Source organism: Notamacropus eugenii, chromosome 1 (genome assembly GCF_028372415.1).
Source record: "Notamacropus eugenii isolate mMacEug1 chromosome 1, mMacEug1.pri_v2, whole genome shotgun sequence".
Lineage (NCBI taxonomy): Eukaryota > Metazoa > Chordata > Mammalia > Diprotodontia > Macropodidae > Notamacropus > Notamacropus eugenii.
Window position 1 is genome coordinate 297,744,233 of NC_092872.1, and position 21,172 is coordinate 297,765,404.

Below are 21,172 nucleotides of genomic sequence, written 5' to 3' on the forward strand. Positions count from 1 at the left end.
ATGATGCTGTACCATCCCCTGTATGGAACAGATGATAGAAACAGAAAGTCAGGGCTGATGAAGGAGCATGCTACCCACTTCATCCACTCTTTTGAGGGATGATGATGGACAAAATTGGACATACATATTTGGATATGGCAAATGTGTGGATTTGGTTTCTTGACAATGCCATTGCAGGGACTGTGCTTTTCCTTTTTTTTTTTTTTGGCTGGGGAAGGGACTGAGTAGGAAGAAAGGAACTAGAGTCAGTGTTGGCAAAAAAAAATAGAAGAAAAAGGTCATTGAAACATTTTTTGAAATATTGAAGGTACCATATTTCACTGCATAATTGTCACAAATTTTACACTAAATTTCTTTTTGCAAAGTAGTGAACCTTTTATTTACTATGTGAACCTTCTAAAATGCACTGGTATTACTTTAAAATCATTTATTACTAAATTGTCTTTGGTACAAGATTAAGATGCATGGAATACTCATAAATGTTCATTAAAATTGGGAAGATGGAAGTCATGACTTGACTTGCATGGAGGCTTTGCCTGCCCTCCTGCTCCCCTTGCACCTCTGGCTCTTCATTAAGTTGAGTGGCAAAATCATTAGTACTGCAGCGCTCTAAACAAAACTATGGAAAACAAACCACACAGATTGGCTTTTGGAAATATACTGACAACACACAGTGCACTGAGAATTCTAGGTTTGTGTCTCACAGTGCAGGAAAGATAAATACGTATCCACATACCACTGATAAATACATTGCTTCTCTGTTTATCTTTTAAGTGATGTGACAAACAGAATATACAATGCAACAATTAAACAATGAAAGGCTAAAAACCATTTTTGGACTGAAAGAAAACCAGAGTGCAACAATTATGCAGTGAAATATAGTAGTTCAGTAGGAAACATAGATAAGCAGGGCAATTTTTAAAGTACCACGTAGGAGTTTTGTTTTTTTTTAAACTATGTAATGAAGATTCAGGTTTCACACATAATCCTCTTTTTCTCTTCTACTTTGTATATAGAAATGTTCTTTTTTTTTGTTAAATTCAAAATAATTTTTTTAATGAAAGGGTTTTATTATTATTATTTTGTAGGAGCTTTAGAGTATACATTAAAAGAAATGAGGCAGTCTGGAGGGGGATATAGATTTGAAATGTATGGGAATGGGGTGGTCACACTTGAGGGGTAGGAAGGAGGGTTTGCTTTTCTACAGGCAAGGCTTCAGTATTAGTGGGATTACAAGCCTAAGAGGGGGATGGGAATATGCTAAACATTGGGAAACGAGTCCAAGCAGGGTGTAGGTACTGTAGTACCCAAGGTTTCAACCTAGTCCTCAACTGACCAGCTGGTCCTTTTTCTGTGTCCTAGAAGCCCCCCTCATAGCAGGCAAGTATAGGATCTAAGGATCTAAGACAACTCCACAAGATTCATTATGGAAAATGCTATCCACATCCAGAAAAAGAACTGTGGAGTCTAAATGCATATTGAAGCATACTATTTGCTCTTTCTCTCTCTCCTTTTTTAATTTCTTCTTTCTCAACGTTCCTCCCACTGGTTCTAATCCTTCTTTACAACATGATGTGAAAATATGTATAATATGAATGTGCTTGGACAGGGGGTAGGAACCCCTGTGTCCTACCCATCCTCACCTCCCAGGGGCATGCTCCACAGGTTGGAAAACTCTGCAAGTTGTACCCAGTATCTGGAATGCACTCCCTTACTCATCACCACCTCAAAGAATCCATAGCTTCCTTTAAAATACAGCTCAGATGCCTTTTTTAACATGAAACCTATTATATTATTGTTACATTATATAATTATATTATTATTGTATTATTACCAAATGTTATATATTCTCTCATGGAATACCATATGTAAAGTGCTTTGCAAATCTTAATGTGTCATATAAATGGCATAATTCTCATTATTATTAGCATTCTCCTTTTTGAAATTATTTCCTTATACTTTGTGTTTATTTATTTGAGCATACATATGCAGTACACCCCCCCCCATTCCCTAGTAGAATACAAACTCCTTGAAAGTAGATAGTTATATTTTTGTTTCTATAAACCCACTACTTAGAACATTTGCCTTTCACACAGTAGGTATTTAAGGTGCTTTGTTGTTGTTTTTTGGAGTCTATCCATCTTACCCAGGTTGGAAGTTTAGTGATTATTCACAGGCTGATCCCTCCACTGAGTACTAAGTGGCTCCAACACTTTAACCTGCCCTGTTTCCAACGTGGGCTAGGTCACCTTCCTTAGGAGGTTTGATTTCCCTACCCCACCCCAACTTATATCCTCTTCTCCCCTACCCCCCACATATATATGTGCTCACTGGTGCCAGACAGTGCAAACTCAGGATCTGCTTTAACCCGACTACAGGTGAGAACTCCAGAGGCACCAATCTCAGTCTCCCACAACAGCAGGGATTACAAGCACATACCATCTCACTCAGCCACTTAACAAATATTTGTCAAACTGACAAAGGGTGAAAAATTAATGGCATGCCAAATTTTCCTTTGATTACATTAGGTTTGAAAACACATTATTATTATTATTTTTCCTTATGTCAGATGAATCAGCTCTGAACTCAGCATAACTATAGTGTGGATGCAGTACTTCAAGGATGAGTGATTCTTTACCCCCTCAATTATTGTAATCTGCAACCCTCTCTAACTTCAACTTGGTTACTGGATTTGGAGTTGAAGGTCCTAGGCTCAAAAACCAGTTCTGATATTTCTATTTCCTTAAGTGACCTGGTGAGATGGAAAGTTCCAGCAGCTGCAGAACAAAGGCGCATCAGGAAGTTTAGGGGCAAGAGGAGCTTGTTTATCAAAGAGGGTAGACCATGAAAAAATTGACCAAGCCTTGGCTGTTGTATTTGACAGTGTCCAGACAAAATAAAATGTGATTTTCCTTATCGGCAGTATTGTAAAACTGCTTTGTGTTTTGAATAGTTAAATTAATGTACCAACCCTTATAACCCATAGGTACAAATTGTTACTAAATTCTGTCCTAATCCTGTTAACTAACTTCTGGCTCCCTTCAAGCCCCAACTAAAATACCACCTTTCACAGGAAACCTTTCCTAATACATCTTCATTCCATTGTTTTCTCTTTTTAAAGTATTTCCTATTTATCCTGTTTATAGCTCGCTTTGTATCCATTTGTTTGCATGTTATCTCCCCCACTACGTTGCAAGCTTCTGGAGGGCAGGCAGGAACCGTCCTTTACCTTTCTGTCCAGCACTTGGGACAGTGACAGGAACAGGATAAATGTCGATTGCATTGCAACATTGTATCATATTGATGAACAGCTATTCCTTGATGCTCAGCACTTTTCTTTGTCGTAGTAATAAATTACCTATCCCATAAGTGATTCATATTGTAAGCTTGGCTGCTCTCCTTCTTGGGGGGAATTCCTGGATTTGGTGAGTCCTAATCAGCACTGCCCCCAAGACTTTAGGGAGGGAGATCAAGCCAATGAGTACGGGGAAGGTAAGCTCCCCCCTTTACCAAAGGCAGGTTTCTACTGAAAGCGGTTCACAAATCAAACGGGGAGAGGTCTGAGTTCCCGAGTCCCGGCAGTTTCTCTAGGCTGGACCCTGAGGCTCAGGGAGGTTGGGAATGAAGGTAAATCAAGTGCAGTGCAAAAACTGAGCAGTAGCTCGCACATCAAAGGCTTCTTTCTGTCGATGGAAGTTTGGAACTCAGTTTTTTTGCTTCTCATTTTATGTCTTACAGGAGGGTGTGGGAAAGAAAGTGGTACAACGGATAACCCGGACCTCCGTTAACATAAAGTGCTAGTTTCTTTTAAAAATAATCTTTCTCGAAACTTTTCTTCTTACGTCACTCTCATTTCTTAATACATCACTCCCTAGTCTTTGTTTTAAACAGAAATTTTTAAATTAACAAGCATTTGTTTTTCTCATCACCGAGGGTGGAGGAAAACTTATGGTAACAAATATACAGAGCTCTTCCCTCGCAGCAAAAATAGTTCAGCAAAAGCCAATCTCAGTGTCTTTCTGAGCATTGCCATGTCATTAAGATACGTCAGACCTATGGCGGCCTTTTGAGCATCGCTCCGGCCCAATTGGGAAAGCGGACTTTGATGCCCCAGGACGCGGCCACCTCCTTCCCCGCTGCCGCAGAGGCTTCAGGAAACGCTGGTTTAGAGAGAACGACGAGGGAACCCGGAAGGTTTTGGGCAGGTCCCCCCAAGCCAAAGAAGGAGAGCCTTCACAGGAGGGTCCTACGTCACTCTCAAGACGGCCAATCCCGCTCCAGGCTCCCGCGGGAGCCCCGCCTATGACTCGCGAGCCCCAGACCTTTGCCCGCCTCTCTCGGGATGGGAGGGGGGATGGGCTTGGCTGCGGCGGGCGGGCTCAGTCGCGGAGAGGCCGTAGGGGGAAGATGGCGGCTGCTGGACCGCAGCGAGTGTGGAGTGCGGAGCAGCTGCGCAGCGAGGCGCTCCCCAAGAAGGACATCATCAAGTTTCTGCAGGACAACGGCTCGGATTCGGTACCGCGGGGCAGGAACGAGGCCGGGCTACGGATACTTGAGGGGGCAGCCCTTCTCCCCCCACCCCCCGACAACATTCTGTCTCCCGCCTCGTGCTCCCAGCCTCGTGGGGTTGGGGAGGGAGCGGGGGGAGCCGCCCCTCCATTTACCGGAACTAGAACCTCGTATTTTAATCTCGAGCCCCTGGAAGAAGTCCCGCCTCCTCGGGCTGGAGGGAGGTGGGGAAGATGGGAAAGGAGACGGCCGAGACCAAGTGCGCGGGCCGTGTGGGGGAGGGGAGGCGTGGGAGGAGAGCCCGAGGGGCCTTGTGGGACGCCGGTTCCCCCCACCCCGCCGCCTGGGGCCTGGAGTCGTGCACGGGTCGTCCCTCTCGTGGCCTCCTCGTTTTACATTTTTTGTTTAGTTCCGTTTTCTTCAGAATTTGAAATTAGTGCGCGAAGGAGGCAGCGTGGGGAGGGGGTCGGCGTTCTCCGCCCTGCCCGAGCCTGGCTCTTCAGGCCCCCGTGGCCTAGTCCTAGACCTCGGCCGGCCCCAGTGCTCCGCGCCGAGCAGGGTTACTGGAACGGGGTGGTGCTTTGTTGTTGTTTTTTTTTTTTAACTATTTCAAAGTACTGGGTCTTACGTCTTTTTTATTCGATACATTTAAAGGCATTATTCGGTGAGGGAACGCAGGCCTCGCCGGACCGCCGGAAGGGTTAAGCCAGTTCCAAACTCAGCCATCCTGCTCTGCATGAAACACGTGTTCTTAACCCAGAACTTAGGTTTTTTAGTCAGATGTGTTGCTAACTTTTAGCATCGTGGGATTCCCTTGTCCTCCTGTGTATTTAATTGTGTGATTTTTAAAAGTAGTATTTTGAGAAGTCCACAGGCTTCCCCAGACACAACAAAGGTTAAGAACCGCTCTCTTAAGGTCAGTTCCCAGTTTTCTCTTATCAAACTCGTTTATACTCAGGTACTTACTATGCCTAGAAGAAAGTTGTAGAAATGAAAAAGTGTAAGGAACTTGGGTGATAGATTACAAAGTGACTTCCTGGAAAAGGAGATAGCTGTATGAAAAGAGAGCAGGAGAGAATTTTTTGATACAAAGGAGAACAAGGAGATAACCTAGATTAAAACAGAGAAGGAAGTAGTGGATACTAAGAGGAAGTGATTTATTTTAACTAAATTCATTTTTCAGATTAACCAAAATCCAGCCTGCCACCCCTAGTTCAAATATAGAGGGAAAAAAAGCCATTCAAACAAATACATATATCTGGACCATATCCCAAACCGAAAATGTCTGCGTGTACTTTGAGTTCCTCACCTCTCTATCAGGTGGCGGTTCCTATGGCACACAGTTGTGAGATAATGAAAGAGAAATTAATTTTTCACCTTTGCAAATTAAGATTGTAGTGTTAATATTTTCTAGGTTTTTTTTCCATTTTCTTATTGTGATATCTGTGTAGCAGGAGTGGAATTGTAGCCAATTTTTTAGTTAACGCTGTGGTGCTGTCCAAAATAGGCACTGTCAGAACCAGCAGTGCTGGTAGCACTATGATTCTTTTTGCCTTTGAGCAGTGCTTCTGTAATTTTAACAGTAATGTGTTTAAGACATTACAATGTAAGGCAGCTGGGTGGCACAGTGGATACAACACTGATCCTGCAGTCAGTAGGACCTGAGTTCAAATTCAACCTCATATACTCACTAGTTGTATGACTCTTGGCAAGTCATTTAACCCTAATTGCCTCCCCAAAATAATAATAAAAACCCCACTGTGACTAGCACCTTGAGTAAACATTAACAGAAAAACTTTTAATATCCCTGTTCTATACACTTCATTTCAGGTGCATAAGTATTCATTGACTGCCTTTTCTGCCAAGCACTGAGCTTATATTCTTTTGGGGGAGGGAGAAATAACATGTATACAGATAAAAATATGGAAAATATTTAGAATAAGTACAATAAGTAATTTCAGATACTGAGGGAAATTAGGAATTAGCTTCTTTTAGCAAATTCTTTACTTTGAAGGAAGCTAGAGATTCCAAGAGACTGAGGTAGGGAGGGGAGACTATTTTCTAAAAGCATACCTTGCTTGGAGAAATTTTTATATGTAACTTTCCTCTCTTAATAGTTTCTTGCAGAACATAAACTACTAGGAAACATAAAAAATGTGGCCAAGACAGCAAACAAGGATCATTTAGTCACAGCCTACAACTACCTTTTTGAAAGTAAGGTAACTGTCTCCGTCTTCTATACACAAATGATTATCTGTGGCATTTTATTCTTTTGGAATTATAGCTATAAATGTAAGTATGTGCTTCCATATGCATATGTACAAATACATTAGAGCTTTAATTATTAAATTGTATAGGATATATTGTTGTGAGTTATATGTATTGCTTGCTGAGTGATATGCAGACGTAAATGAAAGATCTGCCAATCTAGAGAAATAATTCACATCATGATGAGATCTTGACTTTATTATTAATAAGTTTGGTCTCTAATAACATAAAAATGAGAATTTGTATGAAAGCACCTTGAAAAATCTAGGTATTATTTAAGATGTCATCATGTTACTGAAGCAGCAGTTTTCTGCACTTCAGTGTTGTTGAAAGGGTGTTAGATTGGAGTGAGTATATGCATTAGAATCTTGGCTTTGATATTAGTCATATGAATAATCATCTATTTGAGCCTCTGCAGGTAAGGTGAAGTGGGTAACACTTTAACATTATATAAATGTAAGCTATTATTATCACATAACAAATCAGATGCAGATTTGTGTTGGCAGACATAAGTTCCCCTCACCATAAATCTGAGGTTTTGCACAAAAAAAATGCCTTGGTGAAATCAGGACTCTTCCTTTTAATGGAAAGGTTCTTAACCTTGAGTCTTTTTTAAAAATAAATACTTTAATATAATTAGTTTCCCTTGTAATCCTTTGTGTTTTGTTTACATTTAAAATCGTTATGCTGAGAAGGAGTCTTATCAGTTTTACCAGTCTGTCAAAGGGACCATGACACAGAAAAGGTGAAGAACCTCCATTTTAGTGAGTTTGTTTAATGCTATACATTTAGGTTCTAGTGGCAACAAACATCTCAAAAAGTGCCTATCTAATTATTAATTGTAAAATATGCAGCTTTAACAGAAAGGATTCTTTTTTTTTAAGTGACCAAATGAGCAGCATAGGCACATCTTCACCCCCCATCAACCTTAACCTCAGTCTTCACCTCCAAGAATATATTTTCTTTGAGGGTTGGAACTGTTTAATTTTTGTCTTTGTACTACTGCCCACTATGGTGGCTGAGACAGAGGCAGCAATTGGTAAATGCTTATTGATGGATGATCTATCGTCATCATTTTGTTTTATGAAAATGTGATTTTAGGTACAAAAATATAACAGGGTTTATAGGAGCAATTCAAAGATGAATTGACAGAAAGAGAATTATAGTGAAGTATTGCAGTGTTGCGATATGACTTAGATTAAAATGTATTAGCAGTGTTATTGCAGAACAACTAGTTCCAGCAACACTATGTGGGGTCTCTCTGCGTTTGATTCCGGGATATGTCCATAGGGTTGATTTTTTGGTTCTTATTTCAAGTATTATTTTGGAAAATTTAGTTCATGATTTATATGGTAAAAATGTTCAGAAAAATTTCTTTTTATGTTTTATATTCCTTTAGGCCAATAATTTCATGTTAAATTTGGTATATTCATGTCACAGGTTTTCATTTGGCACAGAGTAGCCAGATTTCCTCAGGTGTAGTGTTCATGAAAAGAGCTTGACTTTGATATGTTAATATGTAAGGAACTTTTATTACAGCGTTTCAAAGGTACTGAGAGTATTGCCAAAGTGACTGAGCAAGTGAAAAGTGTGAAGCTTGATGAAGAGAAATCCAAAGAAGTCAAGCCTGAAGAGACTTTGGATGAGGTCTGTAGAATGTCATAAAGTATTTTGCTACTTTTTGTTTTCATGTGTAAATTTTAATGATATTGCTAATGAAATTTGGAGCTAACCTAGGATACTCTTTTATTTACAATCCTGAGTCAAGTTTTTTCTAAACTTTCAGTCAAATTTCTAACTAGAAGATTCTATATGCAAATTGAAATATATCTATGGGAACTCCCTCTTCTTATGCTTGGAAACCTGAACCTATTGCTTAAACTTCTGGGACTAAAATAAGTGATTGAAGTATTTAGATCTCCTCGGACCTTTCAGACCTACGTTGACATTCAGTAAAAATTGTCTCTTTTGTCCATCTCACATCTCATTCTCTTGTCATTTGATTTTTGATCCCACCATTCAACTATAACTGCTTTTTCCAAAGTTACTTTCTCAATCCTTGACTTTCTTGACCTCTGAAGTACTTGACACTGTTTAAATATACAAATGGAGGGGTGGAAGGTGGGAGGGATGTCAAGATGGTGGTGCGGTTTTCCTGACCTTGGTTTCTCCTGGTTCTTTGACTGTCTCAGTTATCATCCTTGTTTTTGCACTTTTGCACTGATATACATGCTCTGTTTTAGGTCCTTTTTTCTCTTTCCTTTTATCATCTCATTTGGTTCCTTGGTTTCCTTTATCTCCTTATCTACAAAGAGACTTCCAAATTTGCTTAGTAAGCTCATTGTACTTCTGAGTGCCAATTCTGTATCACTAAAATTTGCTGTTTTCATATCTCTGCCTTGGTGCCTCATAGGCATATCAAACAAAGCATGACTAAATGAAACTCCTTTTCCCTCCTGAAACTCAGGATACCACTGTAATTTGAGTCACCTGTGATCTTGGAATCACCTTTGGCTCTTCATTCTATCTCTTTAAAAAACTTTTTTTCAATTATGAAGCATTTCTGTTCTTCCATACTCACTGGGGGAGAAAAACTCCCCAACAACTTTGTAACAAACAAACTTAGTCAAGCAAAACAAATTTCCATATAGGCTGTGTCCAAAAACATTTGTCTTATGTCTCTTTATTAGAAAATTCACTACGTAAATCTAAATAATTGCTAAGTGTTACTGATTTTACTTTTGCACATCTTTACATGTATTGTATATGTGAGAACACCACCCTAATTCAGGCCTTCATGTTTTCTACCCTGCAGTCACTTCCTAAATGGTCTTCTTTCCTCCTCTCCATCCTTCACAGGTCTGCCAAATTGATATTCCCAGAGCATAATGGCCCTGCCTTGTTGAAGCTTCAGTGGCTTCCTATTGCCTCTGTGATAAAATTTAAAATCCTCTATCGGGTATTTAAAACCTTTGCAACCTGGCTCTCATTTTTTAAAAATTGATTTCATTAAATATTTCAAAATTACATATAAAATTTTTTAGACATTCATTTTTTTAAGATTCTAATTTGTTTCTTTTTAGTTTTCAGTATTCACTTCCATAAGCTTTTGAGTTTTCAACTTTCTCTCCCCTTTCTTCCTTTCCCAAGGGAAGACGCCAAGATGGCGTGCAATCTGATATAGGCTCTACATACATATTCATATTAAACATATTTTCACATTGGTCACATTGTAAAGAATTAGAACCAGTGGGAGGAACCACAAGAAAGAAGAAACAAAAGAAAAAAGAGCAAATAGTCTGCTTGGATCTGCATTCAGACTCCATAGTTCTTTATCTGGATATGGGCAGCATTTTCCATCATGAGTCTTTTGGACTCTTAGATCCTTGCATTGCTGAGAAGAGATGTCTGTCAAAGTTAATCATCTCTTATTGTGGCTATTATTTTGTATATTGTTCTCTTGCTTCCGCTTTCTTCACTCAGCATCAGTTCATATAAGTCTTTCCAGGTTTTTCTGAAGTCTGCCTGCTCATCATTTCTCATAGCACAATAGTATTCCATTGCATTCATATACAACTTGTTCAGACATTCCCTAGCTGATGGGCATCTCAAGCAGACAAGTCTTTCAACTGGTTTGATTACAATGCTGACACCTCATACGGATTTCAGCCAATGAGCCCCTGTAGTCCCCATGGCCTTGACCACTCGATTATTCTGCTTTTCTCCTGAGAGTGATATTGCTCAGGCTGAGTCTCAATAGGTAGAAAGGATCTCAGAATGGAGATACTATAGTCTGTAAAAACTCAAGTGGAGAATCAGAAGTCTTTTGTAATCAAAGTAAAATTGCATGTTCTTTTCTTATTGGGTGATATCCAAGTGACTTAATCCTTTATTTAGAAAGTAAGTTTCAGTCCAGATAACTATTGAGCAAGGTGTTGTTCTTGAGGATGCAAAGAATTAAAAATAGTAAAATGGTGACTGTCCCTAGAGTTTACCTTGTCATTAAAGGTAGGGGGATAAAATACTTTAGATAGGTAAATTCAGCATAACTTGAGAACACTAACTACTGGGGTGGGGATGAGAAAAGGCTTTCATGTAGGAGGTGGCAGCTGAAGAGGCAAAGGTAAAGAGAGGAGGCAAGCCAGGTATGGAGGGTAGTTTATGCAGGCTCATAGAGATGGGAGTTGAAATGTTGAACACGGGACAGCTAGTAAAGTTAGAACATGTACATGAAATACATGAAATGGGGAGTGTAAAATAAGCCTGGAGAGAGAGATGGGAGTCAGAATGTAGAGGACTTTTAAATGCAAGGCTGAAACTTTTATATTTTACTCTAGAGGCCATAGGGAGGCAACTCCCTCTTTGCTCCTCTCACCCCCTTTTTTAAATTGGGTAAATGACACAGTCACACTTAGATTTTAGGCACACTAATTTGGTAGCTTTGTAGAAGATGGATTATAAGGAGAAGGGAATGGAAGAAGAGTGACCAGTTATGAGGCTTTTGTCCAGGCAGGAGGTTATAAACCCTTGAATTAGTGGTTGTGTGATTAGACTCCAATTTTAGCATATAATTCACTCTACTACACTGCCTCTCTTTTTCATCCCTGAAATCTATTCCTGTCCCTTCTTGATGCCAGGACTTATAGTGTAGAACCTCATTATTTTGTAGCTTGACAGTTGGACTATCTTAAGTATGCTTTTTGCCTTCTTTCAGGATTTTGTTTTTCTAATTCATCCTCTCTGCCACTGCCAGATTAATCTTCCTAAAACACTGTTTCCTGCACATTACTTCCTTATGCAGTAAACTCCAGTGATTCTGTTGCCTCTAGGATAAAATGGGAATTCTTCTGTTCAATTTTTAAAGTCCTTCACAACCTAGCCCTGTGGTTCCTTTCCAACCTCATTATTCCCCTTTCCATGCTCTACAGTCTAGCTAAGCTATCTCAAAAGTTTCCTTCTGCTGTTCCTCAGAGTTTTACCCTAGCTCCTCTCTGTGCCTTTGAAATAGGCTGCTCCATATTCATGTAATGAACTCTTTCCTTACCTCGCTCTCCTAGAATCCCTTATTTCTTTGAGTACCACTTATTACATGAGGCCTTTCTTGATTTTCCTTGCCCTCAAATACCTTTTATTTTTGTACATAGATAAATGTATATGTCATACATGTGTGTGTTTATAAATTTATCTTGTATATATGTTTACATAAAATGTCTCCCTAATAGAATGTAAGTATCTTGAAGGCAGGGACATTTTTATCTTTGAATACCTTGCACGTAGTAATTGTTTAATTAATACTTATTAATGCAAGAGGGACTGGTAGGAGATAGGGGAAGGCAGAATACAAATTCTGGATTTTCCTGCCTCTTAAGTCCAGCGCGTAATTCACTGCCTTTATCAATTCTTTTATCACTAATGTCTCTTGAATCAGTTCCTTCCTGTTCATTTTTGCTATCCAGTGTAATGTAGGATCATATTTCATACCTGGATAGTCTCCTAAATATTCTCCTTGCCTTCTAGTCTTCCCTTTTCTTTGCCTTTAAGTGCTTTATATCATTGCCTGCTTCATCTTCCCTGAAGCATTCTTTTACACACATCACCCCATTCAAACAAGCTTCAGCGGTTGTCATAGCCTGTTGGGATAAAATCCAACATCCTTGCCTACCAACTAGAACATCTTAAAAAAAGGATTCAACCTCCTCTTCGTATCTTATTTCCTAGTACTCCCCTAAAGAATCTTCTACTCTGAGCAAGCTGGTTTTTGTCCTTCATCTTCGAGGACCAGAATAACATCACCATGACAAAGGGAAATTCTAGTGTGTCCAACTGTGGCTAATCAGACCAATACGAGCTCAGAATGCTCTACCACAGGTTGGGCACAGATAGTCCGTGTGAATATTTAGGGTGGATATCCCAACTTTGCGCACCATGCATTTACTTTGTGCTGTCTCACTTCTGCTTTGCTCAAAGGGCACAGCACCTTTTCTGATGTGAGCATGCCATGCTGAGCAGTCCTGTGCCAGTGTCTCCCATGTTGCACAGTCCAAATCCAAAGCCCTTGAGAGAGACCTTAAACAAGCTAATCAATGCATTTATTTACTGTTTCCCAAATACACATAGTCTTACCTCATTCCTTCCCATTTCTCATATTCTGCATCTTAAATCCAACATTTACCTATAGGTGTATAGCAGGGGTTGGGAACATGTGGCCCTTTGACTGAATCCAAACTTCACAGAACAAATCTCCTTCATAAAAGAATTTGTTCTGTAAAACTTGGATTCAGTCAAAACCTGGAAGGCCACATGTGGCCCAGAAGCCACAGGTTCCCCACCCCTGGTGTATAGTTTAAATGATCAATATTATTCATGGCTGGTTATTTTATTGCTCAGTTACTAAATCTAGCAAAATTGTCTTTACAGTGTTACACAAATTATTCTTCTGGCTCTACTTATTACTTTATCAGTTCATACAAGTCTTGCCAGGTTTCTCTGAAACCATCCTTTTTCTCATTTCTTAAGGCAAAAATAGCATTCTATTACGTTCCTGATTTATTTGGCCAACTGATGGTCACCTCTTTAGTTTTCAGATCTTTACCATTTAAAAAAATATATACATTTGTACAGATAGGTCCTTTTCCTCTTAGATTTCTTTGAAGCCACTCTTACTGCAGGAAATTCCAAAACATATTACATTGGAGTAATTAACCTATGACAGTAAGATTCCTATGCTTACAATACTATTAGCCCAGCCTAATTAAGGACCAATTCTGCACCTGTATTCTGAAGAAGGCCTTAGAAACTGGGTTAACTTCAGGACCATTCATAGCATGTTGACTTAATTTCAGAGTGGCCCTGGAACTATGATATTCTTTTAAGATGATTCCACTGTGTTCACCATATCCTAGGTCAGTCCCAAAATTTGAAGTTCTCTGGTCCCATTCTATACCTTGAAGTTGAACAGGGAACATGGAAAATTGAGATGATAGTGGACACTTGCTGTAATGTCTGCCTTTGCTGTGGGTTAAACAGGTTAAATGATTTGCTTCTGTGTCCAGAAAGCCCAGTAAACTTATGAGTAGTTAGCATTTAAAATTTGATTCCTGCTTAGGAATCAGAATTCTAATCCATTCTCCAATTATAAAAGTTTAACTTAAAAAAGATTTTTAACATTACTTTTGAAATAATTTATTTTTATGATTTATTAGGATTCTTTTTCTCTAAGAAAATAAACTCCTGAAAAAAATTGTTTTCTAATCTTGGAATTCTTTTTATGTATTATCACAGCATGTCAGTTTAGTAGGCTTGCTCTTGTAAGCCAGCTTTTGAAGGTAAGCTAAGTTGTAAATCACTTCAGACAGCTTCCAAATTTATAAATAGAAATTATTGTTAAGTATTAAAGATTAAAATTGAGGTAGCTAGAATGGATAGAGTGCTGGGCTTGAAGTTCAGGTGTGACCTCAGACGCTTACTGGCTATACGACCCTGGGCAAGCCACTTAAACCCTGTTTGTCTCAGTTTCCTTATCTGTAAAACGAGCTGGAGAAGGAAATGGCAAACCACTCCAGTATTTTTCTTTGCCAAGAAAACCCCAAAAATGGGGTCACAGAGTTGGATGTGGCTGAAAAATTAACTTAACAAAAAAGATTAAGGTTATTTAATGTAAAATGCTAGGGATTAAAATTTTCATAACTATTCTTTTCCATAATAAGGGAAAATTTATCAAGCAGCACTTCACCAGCACAATTTCCTGAATACACTATTAGATTTAACTTTATACATTTTGATGCTGAGATTCTAGGATTTTCAATAAGAATGAACTAAAGGTTGTCACAGCAGTTTGTAATTCCAGAAGAGAAACTTTTCTGTGATACAAATAGGTTTATTCATAAAAACATTTGAATATTTGTTTCCCCTGTACCTTTAACACTATATCTGCAGAACTGAAGAAATGCCTTTTAAAGTGTTATACCCAGAAGTTTTTAGTATTCTTTTGTTGTTCTTAGGGCTTCTAGATCATTTGTACAGTCAATTACCAATCACTTATTAAGTTATGAAGGACTTTAAAAGCAAAATAGAAGAGTTAATATGAAATCTTAAGGGGGTAATAAGGAGCCACTGGGCTTGAATATAGTGGAAAGCTATTGCAAAAGTGAGGGCCTGAACAAGCTTGATGGTTATGTGAATGGAGATGGATTTGAGAGATACATTGATACAACTGGCACTGTTGTTGTGTTAGTCCTTCATTACCAAAGAAGACCCTGCCATCACAGAAATGATGACATGACTTGCACTTGACTTTGTTTTGAGTGAGGGAGGGCTCTGCTGGTCACCAGCCTCACTTCTCCTTCAGAGCTATCTGGGTCCAGTGACCAGATATTCATCAGGATGACTAGAAATGACCCAGGATGCAATGGCCCCTTTTGGCCAAGGTCTATTCACATACTCACATAGGGTGAGGTAACCCCATTCAGTGAATAGGCCTGTTCAAGAAGTAGTCAGGGGGTGGCCCCTTTAATGAGACAAGAGAAAAATAACTACATCAGACTGGGAGGGAAACAGCAACAGTTACTGTTGATAATACAACTGGCAGTTGATTAGATGGCAGTATGTTACAATTTCCAACTAAATTTTTCACATTTTTAATTTTAAATTTAAGTTTTAAAAGTTTTTTCTTGGAAAATACTTTTTGAAAGACTGCTCTTGGAAATGTTGCTAAAAATCCTATATTTACAAACTTAGAGCATATAAAAGTATAGTACTTTATACCTCAACTTATCAAAAAGAAAGCTGCAGTAAGCTTGAGGATAAAGACTGTCTTTTTCTTATTTGTATCCCTAGTGCTTAGGACAGTGGCAGGCACATGGTAGGCACTTAATGTTTATTCAACTGAATAATTAGATTAGAAAAAACACCATGGTACGAAGGTATGGCATGAGCTGAGTCTTTTTTTCCTTTTAAATAGTATTTTGTTTCTTCCAGTTGAATGAGTTCCAGATTTTCCTTTTCCCTCCCCTCACTTTTCCTCAGGATGGTAGGCAGTTTGATATGGGTTGTGTATGTGCAATCATTTGGGGCATATATATTGGTCATGTTTTGGGGAAGGGAACGTAAATACAAGGAAGGGACTACAAGAGAAATGAAGAAAGTGAAAATAATAGCAGCACAGTAATTTTGAGTTCATCAAGTTGCTGTATAGTAGTAGATACGATGATGATTAAGGCACCATCACAATCCTCTGGATGTTTTTTACCTTAGTATTTTGAGGATAAGCAGTTCTTAAATGTTTGAAATTGGTGTGAATTTTCATTTTAAGGAAACAATATAGAGAATATTTTTTACACAAAAGCAAATATGGGCTTATTTGATGTAAGCTGAGTATCTGTAAGTCTGATTTATACAAATGTGATTTATGGATAAGTTTTTAGGATCAAAGCTATCGTTTAGAGATGTACATTTAAAATATTAACACTAATGGGTTAAACATATCTATTTAACTCACCTTAATGTTAAGAACTGTTGAGAAATTTCAGGAATCATTTTGGAATAGATGGATTAAATTTACTATCTTTTGAGTTATCGCAAGCAGTTTTAACTCATCACAAAACTTACTGTCATTTTACCTATCAACCCTTTCTTTTCCCTCATGTGTGTTTTCAGTTGTTTTCTTGGCTTGGATTGCTTCTGCTTTAAATCTGTAACTCCAGTGCCTTGCACTTAGTAGACATTTAATAAATGTTTGAAATTAATTGGATTGCAAGGTAAGAGTTCTCAGATATGTAGTAATATTTATGAAAACAAATCAACTCTGAAATCACGGGCACAAATTTTATAAATATTCTTCTGTTATGTGAAAAACACTTCAGAATTAAATAACTACAATACATCTGACTTGAAAAAGATATTGAGTGAGCAAGTTTTAATAATTTTAAAATTAATCTATATATTCATGCAAAAAAAAAAAAAAGAATTGGAAGTCATTACCCAACAAGTGGACTTGTAATTGAGAATTATAAAACACTGATGTTAGTGTACTATTTTTAACATTCAGATTTTAGATTTGACATGAAATGAATGTGGAGTTTAACAACCATTTTGACTTCTTTGACTTTTTTAGAGTTGATTTGGATATATTTAAATATCAGAAATCTCTATGGAGATTTTTACAACAGAGACTAAATTGGTGCCAATTCTCTGTTTTTGTCTTTTATTTAGGGTCCACCAAAATATACAAAATCAGTTCTTAAGAAGGGGGATAAAACTAACTTTCCCAAAAAAGGAGATGTTGTTCATTGCTGGTACACAGGAACATTACAGGATGGAACTGTTTTTGATACTAATATTCAAACTAGTAAGTCTTGAATTTGGTTTGCTTGAAATACATTATGAATCATTTGTGTTTATAAGTATATCAGGGAGTATCATTGGCTTTTTATTATCCAATTTCAGAAGCTTCTGTGGTATAGTACAGTGGTACTTTTAAATGTGTGGACTTTTTTTTCACATCAAAATGTTTCATGGACTATGCCATCCTCACCTAGTAGTATTAGTACCCATTCATTGAGAAAACAGTGATGACAAAAAGTTACTATGAATTAAAAAACTTTTAATGATTCTTAGTAATCATAACAGCATCTATATACATTTAAAAAATGGTAATACATACATGAGCCATGCTGCATTTTTATTGGAACTAAGGTTTTAAAAAAAAAAAAATGACAATGCTTGGTACATGTGCAGATCTGAAGACCCCTGTAATAATTTTGTTCTTCCTCTTCCCATCTTTATTCCTTCCCCCCCAAAAAGGGTCCTTGGCCCACAGATTGGGAACCATCAGTTTACTTCAAACCACACTGAGCTTGTAGTCAAGAAACCTAGATTCTAGTCTATGCAAGAGCTGACCTCTTGAGTCTGTTCCCTCATTTGTAAAATGGGGATAAAAACACCAGCACTTCTGTACAGCCTATTCTGAGGATTAAATTAATTACATGAAAATGCTGTAAAGCACTATATCAATAAAAGATGTCTTATTAAGAAGTCTCCTTTTCACTGGCTGACTATAGGCTGTTGATAGCACTATCCCTTCAACATGGCTGTAAAAATGACAGGTTAATTCAAAATCTGAGTAGAAATGGGAGAATCCTAATTTCCCAGCCTTGAATGATGCAGCATTATAGGGCCTGAAATACTTGGACTAAGTGTCATTCAAGCCTAATAGAACAAATAAAAACAAAGCTTCTCAGTGGTAAGCTTGAATATTGAAAATGTAATATCTCTGAATCATCTGATTTTTTTGGCTTTTATTTTTTTTATACTACTAAAAAGCCTGCATCATGACATCAGCAAGAATGTAATTGGTTACTGTCTACTGTTTAAATAAAAAATCAAATTTTCAAAAAATAGATCATATCTTAAAATTGTTTTACAGGTGCAAAGAAGAAGAAGAATGCTAAGCCTCTAAGTTTTAAAGTTGGAGTGGGTAAAGTTATCAGAGGAGTAAGTAATCAACATGTACTTGCACTTCTGTCCCATAGAAGGCAGTGTGCTAGGTCCTACAAAAAGACATAAGATGTCATCCTTGCACTTAATAGTGTAAATTTGGAATCATTCTTTTCTCTTTTACTGAAGTATTAAAAGAAACTATTGATGAATTCCTTAGATCCCTAAAAAGTGAGTGGGAATTGGGATGTATATTCAATGACACCAAAGTTTCTAAAATTAGTTTTTATATATTTCTGACTGAATTACATATAACTTAATAAGGTGATAAATTTGGATTTTGCTTGTTGTGATTGGTAATTTTTGTTAAGTTTTACAGACCTGAATAATTTGAGATTTGGGCCTTTAACCTATTAACTCTTTACTTTTTTTTTTTTTTTAAACATACTTTTCACGTAGCTTCCTGGTAGGTAGTACAGTTGTTGATTGCTCAAGTTAAGAGCCAGGAAGACATGGATTTGAATTTTGATTTCATCTGTAAAGCGAGGGGGGTTGGATTTAATGACCCCCCCCTTACTGCTCTAACTATAGTGCTTGTAAGAACAAGAAAAGATTCAAGTGATATTTAGCCACTTTGATACATAGGGACAGATCTCAATTTTTGTTACTTGAGATTTTCTTTAGTCTATTTGCAAATACAAGCTCAACAATGGGATTTCATCGTATACTATCTCATACTGAGTGAGGCAAGTCAGATCTTCATATAGTTTTCCATTGTGAACGTTCAGAATATTAGCTAGTTATATGGAAACATAAGTACAGAATTATACATCAGAATTAGCTACAAGTAGGAATCTCAGCACTGAAGTGTTCATTTTAATGAATAACATTTGGGATTATTTCATTCCTTATATTTATATCACAAAGTGACACATATACGTAGTAAGTGTAATACACAAGTTTCTTGACTGATCAATGCAGTCCAGGATGAATTTTGTAAACTATACAACTTAATTTTGTAAACTATACAATTTAAAAATCCTAAGTATAGTTAAGCTTTCAGCAGGTAGGCCTCACCATCTTATATTTCTGTTGCCTTTAAGGCTGTTCCTTCTTGTTATAAATATTCATAATGGATTTTCCCCTCTCTCCCAAGCATACCAGTACTTTGAGATTATCCACTGTTTGAGACAGTCATAGCAGAGCTCCACTTAGATTGAGAATTGATTCTGTGCACCTTAAAAGCTTTTGCATATTATAACTCATTATTTTCCCCCTCATAAATAGCTTAAAGAACCAGAATGGGGAATAAGGTGGGGGAACCTAATATTTTTTTTAAAAACCTTATATTTCTATAAAGGAAGGTTAATGGAGTGTTTAGACAAAAAAGTCTGTTATAAAAATAAGACCTTAGTAGTAGACTTGTGAAAAAAAAAAATGAGGCTTAATGGTTCTCACAAGAAATAGTAACCACCTACTCCCCTTATTTAAAAGAATCAAATGTTTCTACCTAAGGTTTTTTTTTTAAAGCTTGGATTTCCTGTTTTGTCTCATTTTCTTTGTTTTCACTTTTAGTGGGATGAAGCACTATTAACAATGAGTAAAGGAGAAAAGGCTCGCCTAGAGATTGAACCTGAATGGGCTTATGGCAAGAAAGGACAGCCTGATGCAAAGTATCCTTTTTCCTTTCAAAGAGAAACCCAACCTCCTATTTGGTGCTGTTCATTCATTGCTTCTGATATGTATCTCTCTAGTAATAGCTACTTTTTGAAGCAGATGTTTGCTTGCTAGAAAGTGGGGGTACCCTATCACTTATCCTCTCTATAATTCTGTTACATTTTGTAAAACTTAAAAGTACTTTTCTCCTTTTACTCACTTTCTAGGAAAGGGAAAAAAATGTTTTTATACAGGTAAGGATTAAGCTTACCCTGGAATGTGGGAGAAAGTGTTTAGGATTACCAGCATGCAGTGTGCTCAACCTACCACACAGAGAAATTTGACAATTCTGTTGTAGAAGGAACAGAAACAGTCATGGTTCAAGATACTCCAGAAGTCTCTACGGTGAAAAACTTCCTGAGGTTTTCAGAAGGTAGCTTGCTTAACACCTCTGTAAAGTGAAGCCTTAATCCCAAAGAGCCTTCAGAATTTTCAAAATAGTCCACGTAGAGTAGCTCTTCTGATTTATATAGAACAGGGAATTATATAGATCACTTTTTTTTTAGGCTTTGGAGTATTGTGATGAAACTATGTCTGATTTATTTACCTTGACTTCTCAAACAGAATTCCACCCAATGCAAAACTCTATTTTGAAGTGGAATTGGTGGACATTGACTGAAGTAATAAATGTTTTACTGATCAAACCACATGCTTCAGGAGCTATTTCTACAAACCTGTGGCCTTGTCTTTACTTGAAGAACTAATGACCTTATTCTTGGGGGTGGGGAAAACAGATTGTTCGTTTCATAAATCCCTCAAGTTGAACGTGTATTGTTGAGGCTATGTACAAGGCTAGTTGGGTCTGAGTTTTCTATTTAATAACCATGTTGTAAATATAAAATCCTGAATACAAATACGTTAACACAAATAACTGCGTGATTGCTCACTGAATTTTCTGGGGCTGCATGCAATGGTAAAGATTCCTTTCAGTGTATGCTTTAAGTATTTTTAGAAAGTGCTTTCCTCACTAGTAACTTAATAGTTATCTTTCTGATCCTGTGACCTAATAAAAAATTAAAAAACCAAATACCTATTATAACAAAAGCTGCAGGCATGTTTAAAGCTAAGTTTCCGAAGGACAAGCATAACTTAAGAAATTTGACTGACTACTAAAGGAGTGATGATCCCTGTGTTAATTACTTATAAATTAATCAAATTTTTGAACAACTGTGTACCAGATTAGGTTCTCTACCCCCGAACTTCTTGCTAAACTCTCACCTCTTCCCAGTTAAAAAAAGTTACTCCA

The 21,172-nt window shown here is 37.5% G+C and overlaps 1 protein-coding gene across 1 annotated transcript; it reads left to right on the forward strand.

Moving 5' to 3' along the window:
* Positions 1 to 4,165: 4,165 nt before the first annotated feature.
* Positions 4,166 to 20,794, forward strand: FKBP3 (FKBP prolyl isomerase 3). Its single transcript, XM_072629280.1, has 7 exons — positions 4,166 to 4,515; positions 6,627 to 6,728; positions 8,317 to 8,424; positions 16,987 to 17,122; positions 18,200 to 18,267; positions 19,786 to 19,883; positions 20,491 to 20,794. The coding sequence occupies exons 1-7, from the start codon at positions 4,303 to 4,305 to the stop codon at positions 20,543 to 20,545; spliced, it is 780 nt and encodes a 259-aa protein (XP_072485381.1). The 5' UTR covers positions 4,166 to 4,302; the 3' UTR covers positions 20,546 to 20,794.
* The last annotated feature ends 378 nt before the right edge of the window (positions 20,795 to 21,172 follow it).